The following is a 13,832-nucleotide window of genomic DNA, read 5'->3' on the forward strand; positions in this document are numbered from 1 at the left end:
CAAACCATTGCAGTAAAGAATCAGATACTGTACAACATAGATTGTTAGATACATTCTGCTCAAGTCCATGTACCACAAGTAAATAAATAAAGTTTAACATATAGTATTGGTATTACTGTAACAATCAACACAGTAATTTGTATCGTTGATGTCTTTCTTAGCAGCTTATTTATCATTTACTTTTTTAAAAAACATTGAATAAATAGGTCAGAAATTCCTTTGATATTTTTAGAATCTCTCATGGCCGCTGAGCTTAATATGAAACAGTGGAAGCAGAGTGAAGGAAAGAGGAGACCAGCTGCACAGGCAGGTTGGAAATGAGAAGCAGGTAATCGGTTTGTGTGATCGGCGATCACTGATCATACACTTTTTCACGGAAATCGGCCGATTATGATCGGTGGCCGATCGATCGGCACACCTCTACTCATAATCAGTGTCTCCATCTGTCTCTGTCTTTCTTCTGCTGTCAGGTAACACTGAGCCTCAGCTTTAGTACATTTTATTTAAATGAAAAATTTAGACCAGTTACTACTGACCTGAATGTGGGCTGATTATTTAAAAGAAACAAGCCCAGCTGTGTTTATTTACACTTCAATGTTCAAAATAAATGACCAAGACTGCATTCCAATTTCTGATACCAATGATGAACAGGTTTTCTTGCAGAAAGCTAAGATGTAAAATAAAATTCAGCACACTATTTCTACAAGGTTCAATTAGGATTTGTATATTTAAGTTTGTATTAGGCCCAAATGCAGACAGCAGCTTAGAAGCCTTAGGATCATTTAATGTTAAAAAGAGACCGGTCATGAGAAAACCAAGACAAGGAACCAGGCAGGATGCAGCAGAAGGCACCAGCAAAGAAAAATGAAAATCAATGAGCTGAAATACTAATGAAAGGAAATGGTGGAGTGCTGGACCAGGTGAGCACAATCAGTGAGGAAAGCTGAACAGCTCCTGCAAAGGGGAGCAGGAAAGGGGAAAGGCGATTAATGAACATGATGATGCACAGAGAGTTGAACTTAGAAACCAAGGACAAATTGCACAGTTTATCAGAAAGTTAAAAAGTTTTAAACCAACTTAAGAAAGTTCATAAATGGTATAATAATTGAGTCTTTTCCTTCCTTTGTGCTTATGGACAAATAAATTGGATGAAGTTGGCTGAATAAATTTTGCAAAATAACACATGCAAACACGACATTAATCACCAAAATGGAACCAGTTTCTAGTCTAAAAGCTTCTTCAATTAGTCAGGGAATTCATAGCAGTAATACAAACTGGCTAGTTCACATATTTATTAATAACTATTACTCAACTGTGATGGGATTGTGTCATTTTTAGGCACCTTTTCTTCTAGCTTCCTTTTGATGACAAAAGCAGCCTGCAGAAATGTAGATGCCAGAGCAGTTAAATTTTAACAATAATAAATGACAACATAATCTGCATAAAAGTAGTAAGAAGCATTTGACACATTTTCACACAGCACAATAGTGTAAATTGTAATTAAAACTGGCTCTAAAACAGAACCTTGAGGTACACTGTTTTTTTTTTTTACCTTAAAATATAACTATGAATCCCTTCAAAAGGAATTCATAGCGATTAGTGAGCCCCTGTGTGCTGTAGTGACAACGAAACAGGGAACTTGCTTAAGATATTTTGTAATAAAATTTAAGAAATAGATTGGGTAGATTTCTAAAAAATGTTACATGTAAAAATATTGATGTCCAGGGATCATTATGCCCAACATTGCTATAACTAGTTGTGGCATCCTTATTAGAGAAAATGCTGTTGTCACCATATAACATTATTTTTTTGTGACAGGACAATATTTTTCTGAATGCCTGGATAAGAATCACATGATCTAGCATATCAGAACTATAAACATAGTTTATTTTTAATAAGAGTCACTGCTTCTTTATCTCAGCTTTATTCTGATGAAAATTAATAAAAGGCAATGGCAGCGCAGCACAAAGCAAGCATCTTTTAAAAAGTTTTACGTTTAAATATTTGATCATTATGTCAGATGTTTACATTGATCATAGAATTCAAATCTTCATAAAAAAAAGACAACAAAAATATGTTGTGATCCTAATAAACCTAGAACTGAACATGTTTCTCCATATTGATCAATCCATGTTCATTCAGCAAATTAATGCAGATTTGGTTTTTTTATTATTTGATTTAATTGAATACAGTTGAACTAAACTAAAAGTTGGGTAAATATTTCTAAAAGTTTAGATTTTTACTTGACAGCAGAATTTGAAAGATTTCTTTTCCTTTCCTTTGTGTTTGACATAGAATGGAAAATGTATCAGTTGTTCTGTGTTGCTCTTATTATTTCTGCCTCATGTCAGCATTTTTATATTCAAGCCAGAAACAAACACTTGACAGAGGAGACTGGTGCACTCTGAATGTAATCATTTGTTCCTTTATGTTGGAAAATACTCAATCAGGGAATTGTTTGTGGTCCACCTTTTCTGTCTCCATGTTTCTATGCTTTTGAGCTGCAAAAGAAAAACACAAACCAATTCACTGCTTTGAGGGGAAAAAAGTCATATAAAAGGCAGATTCCATGTTCAGTTGCTAAGCAACGTAGTTGTGGTAAAGCACTTGAATGCAGAGCATTTATTTTAATCAACTTCACTCATCAAAAGCATTAGCTCTGTGTGAAGAATCGGTGCTGTCTCTGGCTATTAACTGCTGTCATGGTGACAGATAAACACATCCTCTTTCATTTTTGCATATTAGGACATAATAAATAAAATCATCTGGTATTTAGCAGATTTTTAAAGCTAAGGAAATATAATCTCAGAAGAGCAATACAACATTGACATTAAATTCCATTCAAATTGCTACTAGGTTGTTGGAAAGGCTGCTAAGTTATAGGAGGAGATTTAAGCTTTAAGACAAATCTGGCATTAATATGAATGGTGATGTCTTTTGTGCTGCTTTGCAGGCACACAGAGTTTTCATTTGAAATGGGAGACATTGCTGCAATCAAAAGCTGCCTCTTCAAGAAATAGTAGCAGAGAAACAGTCTATATGCTCATGTGCAAATCTTACTACATTATTTTCTCATAAAAGTAGCTTTTCTGCATTTTTTTAAGTTTATGGAACATTTTGCAAAACATTATGTCTGTGATTATTCTGACTATGATTCTGATTACCCTATGATATTGAACCTGTAAAAATAGACTCTACCCCGTTATTCTTCCTGCTGGAGAAGTCAAGGCACTCACATAATTGAGCGTATTTTAAGTGGACTCAAAGCGGACGTTTGCCAGACACGTCTGTGCACAGGTCAATTTTTACGTCACAGTACGATGTTCACATTGAACTGTTTTGTATGCAATACCGAGCTCATAAGGTTTGAGAGTCGGCACAACCATTCAGAAGGACACTGCTCAACCAGACTGCCACTTTGTGCTGCTTTAGCAGGCGTGCGGTGGCTGCCCTGGAGAGGAAGCATCAGACTAGGTGCCGAACTTGCTAGCATCCATTTGGATTGTGGAAAATTAAGGGATTTGTCTTGAGAAAGGACTATGAAATCTCAACAGTGGACAGTGTGTGTGGACTTCATGCGGCTCACAGAATACACACAGTATTCTGGGTGATGGTGGCAATGGCAGTAGGAGTTCACCCTGCAATTGGTGAATCGCTGGTTTGATTCCCAGTCCATCTGCCCTTGTTGTCTGTGTCTGTGACCCTTGTTGACGCTTCACCCACAGTGCCTGCTGATGTTGGCCAGAGGGGTTGATGGCAGCTGTAGCTGCATTCCAGCAGTTTGTTGTCAACAGTGTGAATGAGCCCTTTGAGATTTCAATTGGAGCTAGAGGGCTTCATTAATAAATGGATTATTATTACTAGTATGCCCACGTATGCAGGATGCTTTTGGCCTTTTCAAACATAAACAGAAGATGAAGATGTGAAGGACCAGTTGAAAGGAGAGAACACATCATTGTTTCTGTCTCCAGATGCTGATGTTTTATTAGATGGCCGACTTTCTCTCCTCCTTTAGAAAATGCTATAATTTCTATTGTACACCAGCAGCTGGCCATAATATTATTAAGAATTATGTCAAAATTCCTTAAAAAGATAGGAAAACAGAAAGCATGGGTAAGGAAAGGCTAAATGCTAAAGCTTCTTTCAAAACAACTGTAGCTCATGTTCCTTTTGACAGTCACTGACCTCTTCAGCTCACTTTTAAGATTCATGGAAAACAGAATCTAGATGAAGTGACAGAGTGTAGAAACAGCTTCTCTGTAGTTGCTGTGATTTCTATCATTGAAGTAATTGTATTCATGTGCACTTAGATGTCTTTATATAACAGAAATCGAGTTTTTAAACATCCCCACTTCAAAAAGCATTTTTAAAACTATAAAAAAAATTCCATCAAAATTCCATTGTGCATTTGGACGAGTTGTGCAAAATGAAGCAGAAAATCGACCTATGTTTGCATCAAAGCATGATATTGACAGGGCCTTATTTTTAACATCCTGCTTCTGAATTTTGACTTAATATCTGGTTAAATAAATGATCACTCTGCCTTATGTTTCTTGTTAATCTGAGGTCAAATTCAACTAATTAAAAAAAGAGAATATTTCATATTCTGATATAGAAAACACTGGAACTGAAAGAGGATGTGCTTTGATTTTGTCTTTGTTTCATCTTTGTTGTTTATCTCTGGTTAAAGTGAATCATTTTGCAAGACTTTTGTTCATAAATGTAAACATCAAAGCATCTGAGAGTTGCACACAGATTTGAGGTGGAGTTTGATGAACTCAATGGATTCATCACTCCCCCAATTATACTTTTGACTCGTCAACCTAGTCCCTTCAACATACGACTCCAGCTAGTGGTAACTGAACAGTATGCAGTACATCCATACCTCATACTGAAAGTCTTCACATATTTATCATTGGAATTATTTATAAACTGGAGAAATGGGCAAAAAGAGAAAATACAATTGGATTTATTAAAAGATTTGATATTATGTTACAATAGATATTATTTTTGATATTTATGGACCCACCCAGCTGCAGTCCTAACTTGAATCTGATTTTTAAAAATCTACAGAGGAACTTTTGAATGATGGTGCAGAAACCTTCCAGCCTCAAAAGCTTATCTTAAAATTTTTAAATATCAGTGGAAATATGCAAAAATAAAGTAAGCAATTACAAGAATTCAAAATTGATACTAATTTATACTGCTTTATCTTTTGATAAATGCCTTTTCTTTTCTGATAAGAAAAACCTGGTTACGTGATGATGCATTTAATCTACGTCTACCAGTTCTTTGAATAATTTTACACTTAATTATAATTGATATCCAGATTTGCTACTTAAAATCAGCTGTTCAAGGATTCTCTTTATCCAATCTGGCTGAGTTTGTTTGCTGAGAAGATGTGGAAACTTCTGTTATCTAATACATGTAATGTAATGCACATAATGAGGAGCCCACTGTGACATTAATATGCCCTTGAATATCCTGCTAAGATCATCCATATAGTGACAGATTTATATTATCTTTGTCTAACAGAAAGGCACCCTGAAGAAACACATCCACAAATTTAAACTGTTGTGATCTGCAGTTGGTGCTCTGGAACAAAACTCTTAATTAAGCATTGTTGTTCATATTATCATGTCATCAGTGCTAGTGCTGCTCTGTAGCTTTGATCATCATCTGCATGTGAAGAGGAACAACAGTCAGGTGTGTTTCATCCATGACTCACAGTTTGAATCACTAGTTCTGACCTCATGTAAGTTCCAAGTAAATCTTTGAATGTTTTTCCTCTTTTCTTTACCAGGTAATGAATGAAGTTTGATGAAAGTTCACAGAAATCTGTTACAAATTCACTGATTGTTTTTCATCCCAGATTACTTCAGCGTCTGAACATCACAGGCTGCTCTGTCTTTAACAATATAGTTTTCTTTCTGCTAAAGTGCTGGGTTTTTAACCAATACATGTAAAAAAAACTGATAAATCAGTTTAGCATTTGATAAAGAAGTTCTGATGAAGCACACAACTGCTTATTGATGTTTAAAGATGAAGCCCAAAAGGCACCTGAAGTTACCAGCATTCATGCAAACACAGGTTGGATTAGGAGTATTTTAATCCCAGCAGTTATTTTCCTAATATCATTATAGTTTTGTTTCATCAGTCCAGGCTTCCTTGTAATCTTTTAAGATGGTGTTATCTGAAAAATTTCTGAAAGTAGTTGAACTTTTTTGCTTGTTTTCTTTGTCTCTGTCCAGTACATGACACTTCCAGTGTTTGTTTGTTGGTTTGTTTCTTAATTTACCCAATTCAGAGTCAGTAAGATATGAATTATTAAACTCAGTGAATAAATCTATGATGCATAAGGGACGTCTTGGAAAAGTATTTGTCTTTAGACATCCTTCTCGGACATAATTCGTTCCCCTTTCTGTAATTGTTTCAATAAACAATAGTTTGACAGAGGAAAAAATGATTTTAAATCCAGTAGTCATTCTGAGAGTGCTATTGGATGAAAAGCAGAAATAATCAGCTGATGGTGATTAGGTTATATATGTTAAAGGTTTGCCTTTCATATGCTGGAGATAAAGGTTTTTGACCTCCTAGTTTCTTCTTCTCTTTCTAATTTTTTCAGCACAAAATAGAGAAATTATTTGTTTGCAAACACAGCAGATGCATGCACAACCTGACTGCAGCAAGAGCAGGGCAGCCTTTAAACGCTCACTAGTTGCCATAGTTACCAGCATTTATCTAGCTGTTTTAACATTAGCTAGCTGTTGTTGGCAGTTGTTTCTTATGTTATTCTACCAAACTGAAATGAATGAGATGCATCTTACTGAACCATAAGCACTAAATGCAGGTAAGTCGATAAATGATGAGAGAAAATGGATCAAACATGAACTATTACCTACTAGCAATATTAAGCAAATTTGTTCACGGTAAGATCATCAGCTCTCATTGAGATATGTCGATTCCCTCTAAATAAGACAAACATATACATGGTGAGCAATAAGGGCACCAGAATAGGGTTTAGCTAAAAATTACATTTTTATTTTATAAAAATGGAATTCATATTTAGCATGCAAAGGACAAATAAAATAATGTCTTCCTAATTTGGTCACAATTAGAGGGAAAATGTATCTGAATCCATCAAGGCAGGTGACCAACTCAGCCTTCAAAACAAATGAGCTTAGCGTCACGTGCAAAGTGTTAACAGGTCACCATGCCAGGCACAAGGGCTGCACTGAAAATAGGAAAAATCTGAGGCAAAACCTGGATACCTATTGGACAAGACCACTTTAGGAGATTACAACTGACTGCATGAACAAAAACTATAAGGAAATTTTAAAATCTGTCAGTCTTTCTCAATGAAAAATGAATCTGGAGGGTCTAGATTACCACATTGTCAAACCATTTACAGTCTAGTGGCAGACATATATTTTTTCTGTACACATGAATGTTTGCTTTCAGAAACCAGGAAAATGTCAAAGCTTTTATCATAAACCTGATAAAAGCTTCACTTGGATGTGATGAGAGGAAGGTCTGGGCTGAAAACAGTGAACTTGTCCTTACATGCACCATTCATTAGACTCACGCAGCTGTACTGATGTTGCGTTCCTCAATATGGCAGTCCTCATTAACAACAAGTTCCCTTCTTATCCCTTATTGTTACTATCGTCCCCTGTAGAAACCCTGTTAACTTGGCAGTGTTAAAACTGAACGAGCAGGGCCTGTTGGACAAATTGAAAAACAGATGGTGGTATGACAAGGGAGAGTGCGGCATCGGGGGAGGGGACTCCAAGGTCAGATCACCGTAACCCTGACGGGTAACGACAGGCAATGGTACACCAGGGTAACCGGCAGAAAGGCACAGCTTCAGTAGCAAGCATGAAACCCTCTGGGAACAAATCAGACAAACATGAATTCTACTCTCATTCTCTGATTGTTGGGGTATTTTCATAACTATTTCAAAAGTCGGCAGTTAATGACCAAAATATTTCTGCTTCATATGTTGTTTTCTTCAGCTTAATAGATTTTTGTAGTCCACTATACACTGCCCGACTTTATGTGGCATACAATGATGCCTAGATGGAGCAGTGCTAGCCATATGTTTGTACATAATGCAGTTCCCACATGTGCAGCTGAGCTCAGGAATCGTATGTACAAACGCATGTGTAGATTATCTGTGTCATGCAAGAATATAATTGCAATTTTAGTAAATCCTGCACTGAGTACAGTGAGATTTTCCTCAAGATTGTGGAAGCACTGGTCATTTATTTGTGACTCAGTGAATATTATGATTGTATTTTTTTCTGTTTCTTATTATGTTTTATCTTTTTATTATGGACCTTCTAATGTGTCTAGAATAAAGAGATGATGATGATGATGTTTTAAGGGTCATTTGAGGCCTAACCATTCATCCTTAAACACAAACTGCTTGGACCTCATTGACATGTACATCATCACATTCACAAAGTTTTTCCTTCAGTTTAGCCTTGGCTTTTCAGTAATATGTGCAGTTATCACTACAACCTAGTAGAGGGCTATGATGCTGTGTTTTGTACATTGATTTGAAGAGATAAAGAAGGAAAGAAAAATAGTGAATTATGGCATGAACATCTGTGCAGTTTTTTAGTTTCTGAGTGGTAAATAATCAAAATAGAGAAAACAGAATCTTCCAGTTATGTTTGGAAACAAGGACTGATGATGTATAAAAGACGGGATGCATGCAGAGGTCCAAGGAGATACAAGGTTTACCTCACACAGGGAACCCAAATGAAGTTACCCCCCGCCCCCACCTTCTTCAAATCTTCTTCAAACAACAGAATTGGTGTCAAATATTTGTGCTGATTTGTGCAGCAAAAATGTTTGTTTATGCCTCCTTAAATGTTTTCCAGGGTTATAAAAAATGGTCAAACCAGACAGACCATGTTTACAAAATCAAGCAAATCTGGTGTCAATCAACTGTTCTAATATTTAGCTGAACAAACAAAATCCATCTCGTTTGATTTTGTTAATGTGCTGGAAGAGCACAAACATAAATTTTGCTGCACAGACTCAGCACAGTTGATTGACATTTTCTGTCTGATTTTGTAAATGACTGGACTGGATGGTTGACCTTTGATGACCTCTAAAGATGTTTAGACTGTAAAGATGTTAAAATGATAGCAGCACAAATGTTTGAAACCAATTTGTTTAATTGAAGAACTGAAGAAACCCCCCCAGGTCTATCAATGTTCTGTTAGATCCCATGATGGGTTTTCAGTTTGAAAACATCCAGCTAACCAAACATCTCACAGGAAATCCCAATTTGTTGTTATTTTAATTAACTGCAGAATTTTGTTGTTTCAATTTGAGTTTTTCAAAGTTCCTGCATGTTTCCCTGGAACAGAAGCTTCAATTAACTTTTTATAGAAGTTCAAACCATTAACTTAAAAGTATATTTCTGCATGAAGACCAACTAACCAGTTGATCTGGCAAACGTATTGTTTTAAATACCCCTTTGATCAGCTTCTACCCAGCAATCCAAACAGCTTCACCTCCTGCAGTCTCTTTGGCTTCACCATGACAGAAAACAGTATTTACTGATTATATTCACTTTGCTCAGTAAAAGAAAGCGTCCCAGAGTGTTTTCAGCTGCTGTCGGTTACCCAAAGTGATATAGTAATACACATCTCGCAAGTAGGGAGTCAGGCCAAACTAAGCTAGATGGAGTATTAATGCATATCACTTTGATACAGTTTCCAATATTTTTTTGTGTTGTTTCTGTTTTCTGTTTGTTTTGTTTTTCTTTCTGTTGTTGAGCTGTTACTTGTAGTGTACAGCATCTGTACTGCTAATGGAGCTTTTTGCTAAAATCGTTCTACAACCACCACTGCTGCTGCAGCTGTGGCCAACACAGTTGAACAATAACATAACATAACATGGATGTGCATAATGTTATTTATGTTATTTCCAATCCCACCCACTCCCCTTCCCTTGATTCTCTGAAGAATCCCAGTAAACCTAGCAGTACTGAAGCTCAATGAACAAGCCGTCTTAGACAAGTTGAAAAACAAGTGGTGGTATGACAAGGGGGAATGTGGACACAAGGACTCCGGCAGAAAGGTCAGTTCTTGAGGTGACTTAGCCTGGTACCATGGTCATGCATTGGTTTGCCCCAACACCCTCCCCACTTTCTCCTGAACCCATTTCAAAATACCCCAGATCCACAGCAAGAACACTAAGGTAGTTTAATTCAGCTCTTTTTTTTTACTTTTAAAGATTGATTTTTTTTCCCTGTGGGATGACTAATATCTGTAGATTATTGTTAAAATGACATGTGATTCCCATTTTACTACAACTTCCTTCTCATCCCAACTCCTACATTTTGCACATTTTAATTATTTATTTGAATCATTTTCCTGGGTAGCATGATTGTGCATTGTACAACTCAATAATCTATAAAGATAAAAACCAGATTTCTCAGGTATTTGGCTCATTTAGCAGAAATCATTAATACATTTCTATAAATGCACCCACACCTTAGAAAAAGTGTCAATGCAGTTGTATGTTTTGGATTCATTCTATACAGAAATAAGAATGGTTCAAAGAAAAAACTAAAATTCCAAAAGGTATTATGATATATGATGTATGGATGACTTGGATGAGAAGATCAAAAGCTTAAATGTAGGAGTTGGGGTGTCTCTAATAGAATGGATTCACCTTTTAAACCTGGAAAGTGAAAAGAGAGAGAGAGATTTCAGCTAATCAGTACGGTGGCCCTGAGGTGCAAAACACTACAACATTAACGAAGCACAATTACAAATACAAAAACACTTTGTTAATGTTGTAGTGTTTTGCACCTCAGGGCCACCGTAAATCAGAGCTGTCATGTGTTTTCTTAAAATATTTGGAATATACTTTAAATTATAATAACAGAATAAAAGTTTGGAATTTTAGGGTCAAATATATATCTTATTGATCATTAAAGAGAAGGCAAGAAGCTGGTTAGCTTAGGTTAAAGAAATGAGGCAGCAGTTGACCTCCCATTCACCTAAAAAAAATAAGAATTCATTTTTAGGTCCCCCCACTATTGTTAGAACAATGGTTCAGTCCAAAGTGTAGGAGGATCAACCGACACAGGCTCCGTTAGAGTCGCAGAAGTGAAGAGCTAGCTGTTAGCTGTAGCTCTGCAGCACTAACAAAAAACCCTCCAGTAAGTAAAATACTTTAAGCTGAAGACATGTAACATGTTTTATTGACTTTCACTGCTCAATAGGAAGAAACACATTGACAATAAACAGTTCGTTATTTCATTAATTTGGCTGAATCCTGATAAACTGCCACCTTATGTCTTGGAAATCAAAACTAGCTAAACTGCTACATTGCTTTCATAGACTTAGCTCCTTTTTCTGTCGAAGGTAGACAATATTCCAATTATATTTAACTCTAACTCTTACTTTAATAAGAAGAGTTTGAAACTGGAGGGAGCGGCTGAGCGTTAGCATTAGCATTAGCCGACAGCTCAGTATGGGAACCAAGAGCAGAGGGGCGACTGCAGCTGGCAGTAAAAAAAATAAAGTATGCCTTTATTTCTTACCATCTTCAACGTAGAGCCTTTAAAACCACAAAATAAAATCTCAATATTTGTCTAGAAAACTCTGGTGCTGACCTTTGAGTTTAAGTTATGATACTTCCCAAATATTAAATTCCTACATATTTATGGGGTCTCAGCCATCCAGGACATGAAAAAAAAAAAAAGTTTAAAGCAACTTAAGTTATAATTTAAATAACACATGACTTGTATGTATTGAGAACCACTACAATAAATCAGTATTTATAAGGAATTTTATTAAGTGGAGTTACTTATTAAAACTTGTTTTTATTTAGAGCCTTAAGTTTTTGTAAAGGTGTAGCAGAGATTAGATCTGTGACTCTGAACCAAACTCATATCTAAGCAACATTTGAATCTTAGTTTGACTTCTATGGGTCTCAACAGGTTGTTTACTGAGAAAAACACATTTGTTATTCATTGCTACTTACTAGTCATTTTTAGTGGTGCAGCTTGAACACACACAAAAAATTAAACCACATTTTGCGTTACATTTTACTGTAACTTTGCCGACCCTCTCCCCCCTCAAAATTGCTCTTATTTCCTTGTTTATGGTCCCCCCCAATAATGAGATGAGATTTACACCCTTGTCTCCACATTAAAGGTTCTTCAGTAGAATCCTTTAAATTTGTAGTCAACTTTGCTGTTACAATTTGCACTAAAGAATCTCCAGCACTTTCAAGTCATTTCTCTGGCAGTATTTTGAAAACTCGATTGAACTTGAATTAATGGTGACAGAGTTACTAAAAGCACAGACACCATTTTGAATCACAAGAACCAAATTTAGTGGCACACTATGGGTCGCCAATGACAACATTCCCATTTTGCACCTTCATTAAACTGCTTTTTTCTTTATAAATATCCAAAACATTTAGACCAATTGACCATTGTTACATGTAAACTGATCTGAATTTTTTTAAACACATTTTGTCATTTTTAAAACCTTGATCCCATCAAAGACAGGTAGAAAAATGTGCTATTATTGCTCATTTGACATTAGTGCTAATTCAAATGAAGTGATAGAAAAAAGCCACAACATCTAGACTGGTCAAAGACGGATAAACCTGGCTTTTTGAGTTGCAGCAATGCATGCAAACCGACAAATGAATAAAAAAAAAATGAAATATATTTTTGTTGTCCTGTCTACAAATACAGAAAAGTCTTATGTTTTTGATATACTTCTGCTAACCAAAGAAGGGAATTCTGAGGGTTTCAGGTTGTTTCTTGTCTGAATTTCATAACATTTTCCTTGTTCTTTGTATCAAGCTTTAAATTGAGCTAACCAGCTTACTGTCTACTCTACTGATATTAACAAGCACCAGAATGGCAAACTTCTTGTTTAACTATAGCAGATAGAGTTTAGGTTTACTGAATCCTTTTATTTATGGAATCAGAATTCATTACTGCTGCTGATTGTTCTGGAGAACAAAAGAGGGAAATAATTATAGACCAAATAATAATTATACAAATGAGGATTCTGATGACAGAAAGTTTGTTTTGTATGTTTGTAATGTCACATTTTTGCAAATTGATGAGAAAATCTGCCAAGATTAAACCTGTTTTGTCATCTTTTGTTCTATAGATAAGGTCTTTTCATGTCTCCAAATCAGATTTTCTCCACTCAGCTCTCTTTCTGTTCTTCAGAATATTCAGCGGTCAGCAAAGTTCAGTGGAAGCAGTTGCAGACACAAGGGCAAGGTGCTCTGCAGAGAAATGTGGCTTTTTACATCATGTTTTAACCCAAATCCTGCCTGCCTTTGTAGGCACATTTGAAGAATATTTTAAGCTTCTGCTGGTGGCAAAAAAAAACTTTCTTGAGGATGTTGAAAATACTTTTTGTTTCTTGCTTTGGGCGATGTTTAGTCATTTAAGCTTTGACAAATAAAATCTGGCCTTGGAGGAAATTTTCAGATCAAAGCAAGATTTCTATTTTTACTCTTTCTGAATACATCGGATGTAAAAAGTCACAGTTTCCAATCTGAAAATGTTTTTTTTCCTATTTTCCTCACTGATGTCTCAGCTTATGGCTGCTCTCCAGTAGATATTAAATCCAATAACCACAGCTTTCCCTCTTCTCCTCTTCCTTCCCAGACACACTCCTTAATGTTTTTGTCTCCAATCTGTCATGAACCTCCTGTTTTGCTCTGAACTCTCTGAGTAACAGAGAGTGTGACTAACCTGGAGATGTTCATCAGTCTGTCGAGGAGACAGCTTACTGTCATACTAAAGCTGCAGCAACAAGACACTC

At 36.0% G+C, this 13,832-nt stretch overlaps 1 protein-coding gene across 8 annotated transcripts in view; it reads left to right on the top strand.

The window, feature by feature from the left end:
- gria1b (glutamate receptor, ionotropic, AMPA 1b) overlaps positions 1 to 13,826 on the top strand; it is a 125,928-nt gene extending 112,102 nt beyond the window's left edge. For 3 of the 8 annotated variants that reach the window (XM_016666072.1, XM_016666073.1, XM_016666078.1), the window contains 2 exons: positions 9,984 to 10,098; positions 13,676 to 13,826. In XM_016666072.1, the coding sequence (XP_016521558.1) occupies positions 9,984 to 10,098; positions 13,676 to 13,732 (172 nt within the window). In that variant the 3' untranslated portion in view covers positions 13,733 to 13,826. Of the gene's footprint in view, positions 1 to 7,678; positions 7,794 to 9,983; positions 11,051 to 13,675 lie in introns of those variants that run through there. The other 5 variants (XM_016666075.1, XM_016666076.1, XM_016666079.1 and 2 more) reach the window with 2 other exon arrangements.
- Positions 13,827 to 13,832: the final 6 nt, after the last annotated feature.

This window comes from Poecilia formosa, unplaced genomic scaffold, assembly GCF_000485575.1.
Source record: "Poecilia formosa unplaced genomic scaffold, Poecilia_formosa-5.1.2 Scaffold656, whole genome shotgun sequence".
NCBI lineage: Eukaryota > Metazoa > Chordata > Actinopteri > Cyprinodontiformes > Poeciliidae > Poecilia > Poecilia formosa.